Source organism: Malurus melanocephalus, unplaced genomic scaffold, assembly GCF_030028575.1.
Source record: "Malurus melanocephalus ecotype Western Australia unplaced genomic scaffold, MMel_1.1 scaffold_74, whole genome shotgun sequence".
Lineage (NCBI taxonomy): Eukaryota > Metazoa > Chordata > Aves > Passeriformes > Maluridae > Malurus > Malurus melanocephalus.
This window is the reverse complement of record NW_026623306.1, coordinates 2137095-2152012: the sequence shown is the minus strand read 5'-3', so window position 1 is coordinate 2152012 and position 14918 is coordinate 2137095. Positions and strand designations below refer to the sequence as shown.

The 14918-nt window shown below is 41.0% G+C and overlaps 1 protein-coding gene across 1 annotated transcript in view; it reads left to right on the top strand.

Annotated features, from left to right (window-relative positions):
• Window positions 1-8540, top strand: part of ELAVL4 (ELAV like RNA binding protein 4) — a 60411-nt gene extending 51871 nt beyond the window's left edge. The window contains exons 6-7 of the mRNA XM_057367064.1: window positions 1109-1147; window positions 5061-8540. Coding sequence (XP_057223047.1) covers window positions 1109-1147; window positions 5061-5388 — 367 coding nt within the window. The 3' untranslated portion in view covers window positions 5389-8540. The remainder of the gene's footprint in view (window positions 1-1108; window positions 1148-5060) is intronic.
• The last annotated feature ends 6378 nt before the right edge of the window (window positions 8541-14918 follow it).

Below are 14918 nucleotides of genomic sequence, written 5' to 3'. Positions count from 1 at the left end.
GCTTTTATTTTCTGCTATATTACCACAGTTTTGATGCAGCTTAGACTTTGATGTTAATGACAGTGGATTGGTAGCAGGAAAAAAGCTGAGTCTGTCCCAGTCAGCAGGAGTATCATTAAATTTATTAGCCTGAGATATCTGCTCTTAGTATAAAGAGCCCTTGTATTAGTCTTTGGTGTGAGTTCAGATGCTTTTGGGGATGTTTTATGCTTTGCATTCTGAAAATACTGCTTCCATCTGATGCATAAGGCAGMGTTAGCAATATGTGATGTTCCTATTACTTTAATACTTAATAGTTCTCAGGCAAACGGGCTTTCAAATAAGAAAGTCTGCCTTCAAGAAAGAAAACTTGGACATATTTGCATAACTGAGTTGCACACTGGCTTTAGAGAATTATTCAGAAGTAATTTTAGTTTGTCAGTGGTGAAAAGTGCTAATGAATTAAAGATCATAAAAAGTCAGTCATTGGATACATTAAATTTACACTTGTTTTTGTGTCTTTGGCACGCAGCTGTGTCCATTGAGGTTATCACTGAATCATTCCATGGATAGAAGGACTTTGTTGTGCTGCCATGGAAAGCAGATGATTGTACTCTGCAAAATTTGGTGGTCATTTAGATTGACATATTATGATGGATTAATTCTAAATGTATATAATAAAAGGGGGAGAATGTATTATGTTAAAGCAGATAGTCAAGATTTTTTCTAGTTCCAGCAGTTTGGGAATCAACATTTTATTTCCAAGTTAACTGTAAATATAAGGTGAGCAGTTGAATTACTGGCAAAAATTTAATGCTAATACTGTCTTTAAAAAAARAAAAAAAAAAAACACAAATCCTAAATGGATTTTTTAAAACAAAACTCTGGAGATTAAGGTTTTTCTCTAAGACTCTAGACAGGTTTAAAAAAGGCATTTAAATGCTCTGGTGGAAATTTAAGCACAACCTCAGACTTAACAAAGCAGGCCGGGAGTTGTTAGGCTCCTTAGATGTGTGGGAAACTTGTTGAACGTTTCTTCTTTGAAAATGGAACACTATTAATAATAGTTCCATTGAGCGATCTTGCCATCTGTGAGACATTAACCCAAAGACCCTCCTTCTCTTTTCAGGCTGGACAATTTGCTTAATATGGCCTATGGCGTAAAGAGGTAATTAGAATTCCACAGATTGCCAGATGTCCGTGTTGGCACAGATTGGTGCTACAATTTATTTTTTTTTTTTAATTCACTAACTTTATTTTTTTTATTCCTTCTTTTCTTCCACCAGCATGTCAAATTCTTTTTAAGTTTGGACTTCAGTTGGTTTTGTTACTTTAAAGGTCTCACACACAAGTTCTGTGGGGCTTTTCAACCTTTTTTTATTTACAGGTGGGCTTCTCAAATGGTTTAGGTGCCACAGCTTTAAGCATTCAAACTGCAGTCACTCTAAGTGGTGCATTTTCCAGATTCAAAACTATTAACTTGAGTTTTTACRAATCTCTGATCTGATAATGGAAAATTTAGGTCAAAATCAGAATTACATTGCTGTTTTCTAAATCTCACCTTTCCCTCCCATCTGGCATCCTAAGTTTGACTTGAAAATACAGCTGTGTGCACCTCAATCAGCCTGAAGTTTCTTTTGTTACAGGTTTAATACTTTGAATTTTTTTTTTCAGTCCTTGAAATTTTTTTGTTGTTTGTTTAAAATAGCTGTGTGTTTGTATGTGCACGCATGTGTGAAAGCTCAGCTGATCTGTCAACATTTCTGCTGTTCCATGAGTATGTTTGATCTGATAGCTGAAATGAGATGTGTTGTTAGTGTTTCTTCTGATGGCAACATCAGCATAAGCGACCCTTGCAGCAAAACAAAGGCGTTGTCTTATTCCTGATGTTACCCTAAAATGTCCAGATTAAGATGAAAGTACTGCTTAATCTTCTGAAATGGTCTACTCACCACACTTGAAAATGATTTGAGCTTTCATTTGAAGCTCGCCCTCTAAAAAGGTATGGTAAGTATATCTTTACACTAGCCAGTAGCAGGCAGCAATGTGGGGTGTAACTCCTTGGTAACTCAGCAGAGATTTGAAATCTTGGGAGTATTCTCAAGAGTCAAAACAGAGGGTTTTTTTTTCCCCAGTGGCAGCAGTGCTGGTGTTCTTTGGTCATGTTGGAATATCCTCGGGTGGTGGGGATCCGGTCAGTCAGAACCCCCTGCCTGATTCTGTCTGCAGTGTTACTCGGAAAACACAGCAGTGTTTCAAGTCGTYTTGCAGGCATCTTAAATTAGTTCTTATCTCCTCTCAGCAAACCTTGGCAATTGTACCTGTACTAGCAAATCCTGAATTTATAGGTACAGGGTCACAAAAAAATACTGCACTGATCATTTCTGAAGCAGGAGATCGGCTCTTTTTTTCCCTCCTGTGCTAACTGTGTGGTACTGATGGAAAATGAGACGTGCTGATGTGGAAAAAAGGTTTTATTGAGGSTAATTTCAGATCACTTGCTAGTAGCAAAGCTCCTTATGCGATAGGTGATCTTGTATTTGTGTCAATACACTTGCACCAGTTTTGTGCATGTTTTGTTGGATTTACAGCAGCTGCTGTGCTCGTGGCACATAAATAGTTGAAAGCTTCGTAGCTCCTAAAGGTTTCCAGGGAAAAGCTGCTCTCCGGTGAACTGTAGGAAACTTTAACCCTTTACATCAATGCAGCATTTMTTAAAAATGCAGCTTTGTAGCGTCCTGTGATATGCACAGCTTTGCACTGTGCTGGTTTACAACATCCTTACTTACAGGCTGGTGTATCCCTTAGTGTTGTATTTCAAATTAAATTTAAATATCCCAGAAAAGCAGCATTTGCTGCTTGTGTATGGCACATTCGGCACTGGCCAGCGATGGGCTTTGAAGGTCCATCTTTCAGATTTCAAAATGAGCTGAAGCTGTTGGCTTKTACAAGCCCTGGCTGGTACAGCCAATCCCACCTGCAGTGGAAGGAGCAGTTGAAATTGGCCTTGTCCAGCCCTTGTGTGCTGAAGTGTTGTGATAATGCCACTGGTTTCACTGTGTGGGAGAAAAACTACAATGTGGCRAGATGAGGATTTGCAAAAGTGAAGTTGAGTTGGAAAATTGCCACGTATTTTTAATAAACTGTCTRCAAACCTTCCTGAGGATCTGATGCTGTGAGCATTTGTGAACTGCTCATTTACAGCACAGCTACACCCCAGTGATGATCCTCAGCTTAAGATGTATATTCCAAGTGTCTTCTTTTTCCCTGAATATACATAAAAAGTGCCGTCAGGCGTCAACAGAACAGTGAGCAACCGTCAAGTGTGTAGTTTCCTTTATGGTTATTTAATATACACTGCATAATACTGTGCAGATTGCTAAATGTGTGTGGAAATTATTACAAGTGTAAAAAGTTTTGGAGAGCGCAGGAGCTTGCTGAGCAACAGAGTCTCTCCCTCTGCTCCCTCAATCATCGCTCAGAAAATCCTGAGGAGTTATTATTCTGCTCTGGTATTAAAACTCATCATATTGAAGGTACACGTGAAACTGGATTTTTAAGACATTTCCTCTGTGCAGTTGTTATTTTAAAGCATATCCCAAAGTGTAGCTTCAGAAAGCATGTCAATTTTTTTTTCCACACTGATGAAAGGAAAATTATGTTGATCCTGAGGGCTGATACTGCTTAACATCTTCATTAATAACCTGAGTCATGGGCTGCGCTGCGCCCTCCTCGCATTAGTGGGTGACACTAAATTGGTGAGGAGCAGGGGCTGTCACTGCTGCTGGCCATGGCTGCCACTGGGGAGACCTTGGAAAGCTGCAGGAACACGGTGAAATTCGGGAAAGGCAAATGTAGAGYTTAGCCCCTGACTGCTGCCTTCAGCTGCCTACAAGGGGCTTTAGAAAGAAGGTGAAGCCGAGCTTTTCGCAGAGGTCAAACGCGGGAGGACGAGAGTCAGCAGTGACAGGCTGCAGCAKGGGAAATTGCACTTGAGGATAAGGGAAACTCATTTGCAGTGAGGATGGAGCCCTGGAGCAGGGGCTGCAGGAGCAGAGTTCCTGTCCTTGGAGATTTCCTGAGCTTCCCTCTGCAGGGCCATGAGCAGCGGTTCTCATTTGACAAGTTTGCCTCGCTTGGAGCAGCAGGCTGATCAGATGATCTCCACAGATCCTGCCCAGCCTTTGTTATCCTCCGATGGTTCTGTGTTCATAAACACCTGGCTTTAGCTGCTCTATTCAGATGTTTGAGGTAAAGTCCCAAAAGACAGCAARGGAGAAAAGTTAGGGTGCTCTCTTGAATTCTGGGAGTTAGCCTCTGCATTGGCTTTCTGAAGAACTTAAAGCCTGTCATGGAAATGAAGCCTCACAGTGTGAAGGTATCAGTTGACGAGCTCATTAATTGTATTTATGTTCTACTTACTCTACAATTGCTGCATAAACCTTCTTTGATATGTGGCCCACTCTAGGACTTTTTATTACCTGGATTTTTTCCCCAGTGTATGTCAATTAAGGACCGTGTTAGAAGGAGAAATAACATCTACCACTTAGAGACATCTCTCTAATATTTTTAGCTGAAGGAGCTACTGTTATGGCTAGATCCTGACAAAGGCATTTCTTACTAATCTTTAAAATAGGTCTTGAAGATTGCTTGGGTTTTTCACTGCAGACTAGTAGGAGATAAAGCATTACATCTCCGTTGTCCTGAAACTTCCTTCGGTGATGGGAATAAGTGGCAGATTTCTGCAGGCCCTTTTTATGTGAGCTGTTGTTTATCACAGCATGTACAGGCCCTCTCTGACTCAGATTGTCCTCAAGCATTTCTTTGTGAGGTCTTTTTACACATCTAAGCAGGGCTTATTCTTGGAGGGAGAGGCATCTATGCCCAGATTTGGCAATTTCATTTAGTGCATTCCCCTCTGCTTCAGTCGGAGTTAGAGAGCACAGGTGACTCCATGGTCATCTTCCAGGGACAGGATCCAGAACCTTCAGTACCACTGGCTTATTTTCTTTAAAGTCTTGGATCCCTGTAGCTCGTGCCAAGAGATATATTTAGAATAGACCCCTCTTTTTGCTCGGTAGGTTTTCTCCGATCACAATTGATGGTATGACGAGCCTTGTGGGAATGAATATCCCTGGTCACACCGGGACTGGATGGTGCATCTTCGTCTACAACTTGTCTCCCGACTCGGATGAGAGCGTGCTGTGGCAGTTGTTTGGTCCCTTTGGAGCGGTCAATAATGTCAAGGTGATCCGTGATTTCAACACCAACAAGTGCAAGGGATTTGGCTTTGTCACCATGACCAACTACGACGAAGCTGCCATGGCGATTGCCAGCCTTAATGGATACCGTTTAGGAGACAGAGTATTGCAAGTTTCCTTTAAAACCAATAAAACCCACAAATCCTGAATTTCATATCCTTACTTACTAAAATATATATATATAAATATATATACGAACAAAACAAAACAAAAAAAAAACTCTTCAAGGCTTATATTCAACCATGGACTTTATAAGCCAGTGTTGCCTAAGTATTAAAACATTGGATATCCTGTGAGGAACAGGAAAGGATTTTATAATGCTTAGAAAAAAAAAAAACCTTTGATGCATTGAATGTTCTTTCATAGCTGTCGTTGTTGAATATAATATACATAGATAACAATGTGCAGGGATTTTTACCCGGCCAGCTAGTTTTACTACCTTCCTTGAAGGTGGGTCTTTTTAAGATGACCATTCACTCATTTGAAAAAATAATAAAACAAAAAACAATTTTTACGAACTAATGGGATTAAAAGCGAGAAAAAAAAATTTTGTTTTCTTTTCTGTTTTTTCAAAACATCGATTGAATCAGATTGGTAAACCCCCCACACAAATTAAAGAGGAACAATAAAAATTGCAAAAAGAAGAACATAATTTTGCAACTTTTTTTATTTTTCCTTTTTTCTTTTGTATCATGTGAACTAAACAGTCTTCTGTTAGGGAATGGGGTAACGGGGGATACCTGATGACATAACAATTTAAATAACATTAACAATGTTGCCAAAGAGGTGGTCTCTTTGCTGAAAATGGGTTTCAAGAAAAATCTATTTTTATAAAATATAAAGAATTTTTACAAGAGAATCTGGATTTGAGAAAAAATATTTTGACTGGCTAATTTAGGGGAAATTGACAACTTTGTCATGTTCATACTGCACTGGTAACTTTTTAGAGATCAAGATGTGTGTTTTAAACTGGATTAGTAGATTGTTTTTTGAAGGATGGGCTACAAACAGATGATCTTCGTATCTTTTCATAGCATGTAATAAAAATATTAAATACAGTACGGGAGAGTGTTCTTCCCAGGCACGCAGTTACCCACAGTCAAAACCCAAAAGCAAGGAGATGAGTTGCAAGACGGTTTTTCTTTAAGTCATCAGTATGGGATATCAGCAGAACAAAAGTTAAAAAAATTAATTTTTTGATCAAAAACTTCCTTGGTTTGAGCAGTAGGTGCTACAAAATTATTTACATATCTTAGTATCATAGTTAAATGTAATGTGTTTAGAAAAAAAAATACATTTGCTTTAAATTTGTTAAGAATTTTCAAATTCACTTTATAGCCCAAGCTAATATAATTGGGCTGTGTTGGCACATTTGGAACACTGTTTATGTTGCTTGAAACACTTATTTATTTAATTGCCGATGTGATGCATATGGCCAAAATCAAATATAGCTAGTTTGGCTAGTCTACTTATTTGTTTACTTAAACTATGGGAAGAAGCATATTATTGTGTCATTTTGTTGTGTGTGTATGTGTATATATAATATAAATATATATATATATAAAGTTATTTTTTCTTTTGGTTAATTTATTATAAGTTGTAACACTTTGCTAGTTTTGTTTGTATATGTCTTAAAATGTTTTCTTATGATACTTAAGTGACAGAGGTATCAAGGTAACTTGTGTAGAAATATTGTTTGATATATTGTCATGTTTGTTGTGAATATTTTTTCTTACTGCACAGTAGAAAAGAAAACAACTGGGTCTTTATTTTAATGTAATTCAGATTGGGGAAAACAGAGCTAAGGGAACAAAATGACTGAGGGGGTGCTCTCCCATGTCCAGTGCACTGATCATTTTAGTATGTTTGTGCTTTGTACGGTTATATATTTAAAACAAAAAAGGGTCATGCTCTTCCCTGAGTACTAGAAACAGTTACTCGCTATGCATAATCTAGTTGATAGTTAAATTTGCTATTGCTTTTCTTGTCTTGTTATATAAAATCTTTTCAATACAAGTTTAGTCTTAATGGTAATAAAACGTTATGGTTATTTATAACTTGTGCTTATTTTGTGCATTTTTTCCATGCTATACCCACTAACTGCATGTAGACTAAGTATTGTTTTTTCACACTGAAGAGGCAAACTTTTGTAGTAGACAAATAACTAAAAGCAAAGGCTGCATCATAATTTTATCAGTTTTTTACTTTAACAATGTTAGATTTTAGTTTAAAGGAACACTCATTCAATGTTCAGGGAAACCTTTATACATCATCTGCTATGAATGAGCGCAGTTTGCTGGGAAAGTTTTGATGCATTTGCTAAGCATTAGTGGGGAAGGCATGTCAGAATCTTTTCTCTACGATGTGTTTTACTATCTGAATAATAATAATAATTTAAAAAATCTTTCTTAGGACCAGGCAGTTGTATACTTTAGTTATAATGAATGACTTCATGTTAACCTTGCTAGTTTAGATCATTTCTGAGGGAAAGTATTGTAAATGTTTTTTTCATAACCTTGTTGTGTTTGAATTATTTGTACTTTAATTGTCCAGACAATAAATGAAAGTGTGTAGAATGGCTATGGACTTTCCACCTTTTTAAGTGTGTTCAGATGTTTTAGTATTCCCAGCCGCACCTCAGCCGAGGTAGAGGTTTAGTCTCTGATTCCAGAAGCAAGGTCTTCAAGAGAGAAACGTTCTAGTCAAACCAGATTGAGCATATTCATGATTTGTTTTTCCTTCCGAAGGCCAGAAAGAATCGGCCGTTTAATTTAAGATGTTGAACACCAAATACCAAACTGTAACTTTCGTTTATTTGAATGTGGAAGATGCTGAAGGGTTTCTACTATATACAGTATTTTTACACAATGAAAATATTAACTCAGTCAATATCAACACTTTAAAACATAGTGAGCAAATTTCAGTGATAATAACAGTTTTTAAGCCATCATTTAGTTTGACTTTTCTATGAATATGCTATGAATGTCATGCAATATGAAACAGTGTACATATTGTCTGATGTACAACAGTATATATGATCACATTCCAAATTTGATTCTTTTCACCATGTGTTATAACTAGAGTTGATACTTCTTTCAGTTGACTTGTTTGAATCTCATTAATACAAATATTCACTTCATGTTTATGTTCTGTAACATTCACTTATTGAGAATATGTACCTTGTAAAACTGCAGCATTGAATTTCGTAACTGAGATTAGGAAACTATCAGAGGGCTGGATGGACTGTGTGGTTCTTCAGCTCCTTCACCTATTATTAATAAACTCGTGTTTTTGTGAGATTAAGTTACCATGTTGGTTATAATAATTAATTTCAAGCCACAGAATGAGTTTGTTCATAAATTTACAGCTTGCTTAATTCATCCTTAAATCCACCTCACCATAACATAGTAAAAAGCAGGAGTGATTAATTTGGTCTGTTTAAAGACTTGGCTCTGAAAAACATCATCCTTCCATATACCCATATATGTATATATACATATTTTGATGATATACATATATACATACACTTTACAACACGCACCAGCCCATATTAAAAAAAAAAAAAACCCTGCACTTTCCATTTAAGAAAATTATRTTTTATAACCAGCACTATTTACTATGGTTCTGTCTGCTTTATAGYATTTGATAGGGTTGTCACCTAATTTTTCTGCAGTCCTTTCTTCAGAAAATAGTGAGACAGAAACCACTGCATGGTCTGGATGCTCTTAAGACAGAATGCAGCTGGCATTGGGGCCAGTTYTGATCCAGATTATCTCCTGCTTGAAGGCTGGTTTCTTGTCTTTACATCTCATAAGGGACCTGTTTCTCCATGCAGGAGCTTSGTGAGCTCCTGTGAGCTGAATCACACCAGGAACACACCAGAAAGGACTCTGCCAGCTTTAGGGATCTGGGATGCACAGTTCAGTCCCCCTTTGASAGTACCTTAGATATGAACTGGATAAAAGCAGTCGCAGACAGGTTCCCTGTGCTGATCCTATGGGAGCATTTTCAGAAAGTTTTACTGAAACACAAGTTCTGCCCAGCTGGGATCAGAAACACATTTTACTAACACACATTCACAGTAATCAAGGTTTATATTTCTTTCTTGAAAGGGTAATCACTCTTCCTGCAATTAGTGAGCCTGCTGCATAAATGGAGAATCACCTGGGGGAGGGTGTTTCAAGTGTGTTCACTTTGTGTTCCCCTCCAGCTTACCCGGGACACGGAGCTGGGTTTGGAGTGCACGGAGAGGGGAGCGAGGGCATCTTGGGCAATGGGGACTGGCACCTTCCGGGGGGCAGTGAGCGACCCTTAAATCCACACTGGGGCTGTTCTGCTTTCCTGGTGAGCCTGAGCTTGGAGCAGTCACACACAAACACTCTGCTGCGCCTGGATTGCAGTGGGAAGGGTGGGCAGGGGGGTCTGGGTGSTCGGATCAGCCTCAGGATGTCTGGGGGCACAGGGGCACCTGGAGCTGTCCCAGGGCAGCCTTCATCACCAGCAGCCAGGCGAGGCTGTTAACTTGCACATCTCACACGGCTACAGAGAGATGAGGTAATGCCAGGTCAGGGTGTGGTGACACTAAAGATTTGTTCCCTGCCCCGGAGATCTTGCAGACTGAACTCCCTGCACAGAGCTAATTCATTGTGCATACAGAGGAAAACGAAAGGAGATCAAATCCAGCATCACTTCACAAAAGCTCTGACATCTGAGACTAATACGGTGTCTTTGCTAAAAATAACTGACTTCTTAAACCYGGGAGATGGGATGGAGCCAATCCTGCTGAGCCTCAGTAACTCACGAGGGGACAAATCACCTGGGCACCAACAGGGACAACTGCAGGAGGGGGACACGAGGTGCCAACCACACACACGGGCACAAATCCTGTGGGATGCTACCCCTGGGCACGGCATGCTCAGGCCAATGTTTTCATCCCAGAGGCATTGGGGGTTATTTCATCAGCCAGGGGAGTGCTGGTGCTGGTGCAAGAGGCACTTGGGAGGCCTCTCCCAGAAACACTGGTGTGCTCAAGAAATTCCTGTGGAATCCTGTGCTGTGTGGCACCGGGGTGATCAGAACAGAAACTTAAATCTGCAAAGGATCACCAAGCCTGAATTGTTTCTGCTTCCCACAAACTCAAAGCCTGTGTTTAAAAAGCCTGCTCCTGTAAACCTTCCAGAGCTGAGCATTAGAAAGGGCTGTAGGAAGAAAAGTGCCCAAAAGGATGGGTCATACAAAGGCAGCCAGATTTAACTCACCCACAATTAAGGAATCAGACTGGTTCTTTCTGATTAGCAGTTTTCCTGAAATACTTTTTCTACTCACAKTAGAAATAACTGGGAAGATGGATCCACACACGCACGCAACAGCTGCTTTTCAGACACAGTTGRAAGTTTTGCTTACCACACTCCTAAGGTATCACTGATATTTTTAAGCACCAGTCCAGCATATTTTAAAATACTTCATCTTAAATTTTATATAAATTTTATAAATTTTTCATCTTTAGATTTTATATGTTACAGAGCTGCAAATTATTTCACGTGCCATAGAAAAAAAATAAAACCCTAAAACCTCTATTCTATTCCTTCCACAATAAACCTCCCATCTCCCATCAGTGGGTTTGGAGCTGGCAGCAAGCAACACCCAGCTACAGCTGCTCACAGGCAAACACAACCAAGGCAGGTTCATGTTCCCTGTCCCAGAGAGTGAGTGAACCCATGTGCTCAGTGGAGCATTGCTCTGCCAACAAGTTCAGGAGCTTGGTTTGGTCACCCAGAACACGTGTCTTGGCCCTAAGCCCTCCAGCCAAGCCAGCARCCTCGTGCTGCCATGGCCCCCGGTGCTTGTCAGGTGTGACATCCTCATCCTGCCGTTGGGTGACCCTTGGGCTGAGCCCAGCCTTGCAGGACAAAAGGGACGGGATTTGCTTCTCTGTCACTGCACCCCATGGCACAGGTGCCCCACAAGACATTGTCCTGCCTGGCCCACAGCACCTGCTGCATCAATCCCTTACTGAAAATAACCACATTTCCTAAATTCCACTCCTGATCAGCCAGCCAGCCATAGTGGCCAGCACTCAGCAGGAGGAGCAGATGAACAACCACCTCTGCCCTTATCTTGTCCACCCTGAGTCCCTGCTTAACATCACAACCATTCAGGCCCTGGGTCCCCCCCTTTCCAAGGCCACCAGTAGGACCCTTTCTGGGACAAAGCCACATTTTCGGTGCCACCCAAGGTTGCCAGAGCAGGCAGGGCACAGGTGTTTCATAAAAACATGGGAGTTTATCAAAGGAAACAAAARTAAAAATCCCMWAAAYKCTGAAAATGGACAYAAWCAATSCCATTKMAARWRCAATCATTTACAAATAAATCCCTGCTAAGGAAAGAAACTGCTGAAGAAAAAGGGGCTTATTTTGGAGGCCTTGGCTGTGCTGGGCTATCACTGTGTGTCACTGAGCATGGCTGAACTGCCCCAGAAACCTCCTCACGGCCACMCTGAATCCCAAAATACTTTTATTTAGTGACTTTTAAGCACACACAGTCATTACCTCCTCAGTCTGAACATCAGGGCTGACTAGAGTTGCCACAATTCATTTGTTCTAAAGCAGCACTTGGGCTTTTCTTCCCGTACATTGTGTTGGAATTGCATGGGTCCCAACAAAAAGATATGCAAGAATTAGCTTTTTACAAACAATACCATTCTGATTTTAAATCAGCACATGAGACAATTAATTTTGTAGGATAAGGAATCTGTTGCAAATATACAGCAGTACACCCACACATCACCATCTGCTGTGGAGAATTAAATGTACAACTCACAAATTAAATCCTGCAAAGTTGGTGCAAAAAGGTCCTTGCTTGAATTTAAACAAGGCTGKGGAAACCTGCAAACACATTGCAAAAGATCATGAAAACAATAACAAATTTGTCCATCTGTGAGTCAGTTCTAGCAGGGTTGGGGTTTTGTTTTGTTTTTTACACTGGTGCATTTGCAATAAATGTTGCAGCTCACAATGCAAGTTGTGTAAACTATATTTGAGCTCTCCTGGCCAGGAAAAGTCAATTGGAGGGGCTCCCTTAAGGGTACTTAACTTTACCCCAGGTCTTCTCAGGGGGAGGAAAAACAAAACAGAGGAAAAAAAAAAAAAAAAAAAAAAAAAAAAAAAAAAAAAAAAAAAAAAAACCACAAAGGAAATTCTTTTTTTTCATTCTCAGTTTATTGGGGGAAAAAACTGTCAAATCTGGCAATTGTTGTGGATGTTTTATTATTAGATTTATTAACAAACACTCTTCCACCGAAGTGAGGAAAAATAAATATCAACATCTACTGCTGCCATGAAAAAACTCTGACAAGCATTGATATCTGCATCCCTTTGACTCCCCTGGAGCCAAGCATTCACTCTCTAATTTTGCCTCCTGTGTTCTTCTAACACACTGCTCTTAGTTTTACACCTGGCAGAACAACCTGAGACTGAGTCACATTTCCTGATCTCCTGCTCTGAGGAAATGGCTATGTAGCCTTGATAGCCAAGGAGGGTGGTGAAGCTGAACCCCAGCAGTAAACCACAGGGTTGGGTGGGAGGATGCTGGAGCAGCCTGGAAGCCCAAACTCTTTGTGGCTCTGCCTTTTCCATGCTTGGCTTTGACCCCATGGCTGCTGGGCATTCGCTGGCAAATGCAGGCTGTAAATGAGCCTGGGACCTGCTCCTCACACTYCCAGCAGCTGTGCACCTCAGAAATGTCTTTTGCAGCTTTAGGATGACCAAAGCTGTGTYGGTGATCTCTGAAATGCAGAGGCCCTTCTCTTTCCTTTTTTAATAGGRTGCCAGGAAAGCACACTGGCATTTTCCCTGGTTATTACTTGATTGTATCAATAAAAGAGCTATAAACACTGTCTCAAAGCACACACTAATGCTACCAAGCCCATCAGCATCTGGAGTTTTACCTGCACATCCCCAAACCATGGGGTAGGAAATATCAGATAGAGCATTCCTCTACCACCACAAAAATTGCTCTGGGTTGATGTTCTTAGGGATTTAGCAGGGTGGGTTTTTTTCAAAATGAAAAGGTTTCCTAAACCTTTTCCAAGATGCACGCACSGCTTTAACACACACTTATCCTCTCACACACCTGGGAAGTGCTCTCAGTACACACACCCCGAGTATAATTTATGCTGAGGGGCCTGTTACATGTTCAGCTCAGATAAAGTGTATCCGTAATTAAGAAACGCAGCATCAGAGGTACAGCGTGCACGGAAATTTGCGGAAGGGATTCTATCGACGGAGCGAAACGCTGCCGAAGACTATTTAAAACCACAGCCTAATCAGCAAACCGCGCCTCTATATGTATTTATATCAATATCACAAACCCTTTGACATCCCCAGCACTGCTAACACTCTGCCTGCAAGCCGACTTATCGCAGCTGCCTTGGGCACCCTCGCATGCATAAAAAATCGAGTGACTTGATTAATCAGTGGAAGTTGCTGAATCATGGGCTTGCAGCCGTGCCTGCGTAGCCCTGGCTACTGATGGGGAACCAGCAGCCTGGCTTTGAGATTAATCCCTATCAGCTGGCCCACAGACCTGTGTGGCCCTTTGCCAGTGTTTTTTATGAGAAATAGAATCTTAAAAATTCCAGACCTGAAAAATAGCTGTGTCAGAAGGGTGGGAGTGTGTGTGTGAGAAGAGACTCCAACCCCAAGTGTCAAAAGGAAAGTGGAGATCAGAAGGAGAGAGGAAAGCTGTGAGCAAGAAAATCCTGCCTTTGCTTGGGAACTGACTGCAACAAGCACAGAGATGTATCCCACAGCTGCAGGTGTATCCCAGCTTGAGCAAACCCTGCCTGAAATTCAGCARCCTCACCAAGGGAAGAGCAGGAAATTAAGGATGTTTGATATGGGTGGGATGGAAAGCAAAAGTAGCCAGGCTGTAGCACCAATGCAACCAAATCAGGAAAACAGGAGCACTTCTGGGTCTCCTGGGCATGAGCTGCCTTGCCATGARTTTTCAGAAGTCAGAGAGGCTGGGAAATGTTTTTCCTTAACATAAAGAGCAATTTGTTCAGAAGAAAAAAAAAATATAAATGTCTAGAGGATATGTTTGACAGTCCCTGTGGAGGTTCCTTGCAAGGCTTACCCTGCCCGGTGTCTGGCAAGCTTCACCTGCTCTCAGGAGGGCCGGGGGCTTTGGGAGAAGGAGCTTCCTTTCWGTGCCAGCCTGTGTCTGGAGGAAAAAGGAAAAAAAAATAAAAACCCTTGGAAACAATTCACTGAGCCCTACAGGGGCCATGTGCAGCAGCCCTGCTGTCTGGCTGTGTGCCCCAGATGGGAATAGTGCTTTTTGTCATGCAGTTCAAACCCTCCTATCCAAAGATGTTGTCCTTTGGTTGGCTCTTCAGGTGAGACAAAAAGCCGCTGCTCCTCTGAAGCACCCTGCCCCAGCTGCTTTCTGCWAGGAAATCAAGAAACTTTTGTTTAAAGAAACACATTTGCCAAATCTTTACTGCCAGGCAGCTGGTCGAGGCTTTTGCTTTGCYTTTTCAGAGCATGAGTTAAGTGTCCTTGAATGAGTGTCTGCAATAAAAGGAAAAGGAGGGCAAGCACCCTTTGTGCCAAACCTCTTATGCTTCCTCCAGTGTGACTCTGCTGCACTTGTGAATAATCATATTAACATATATTA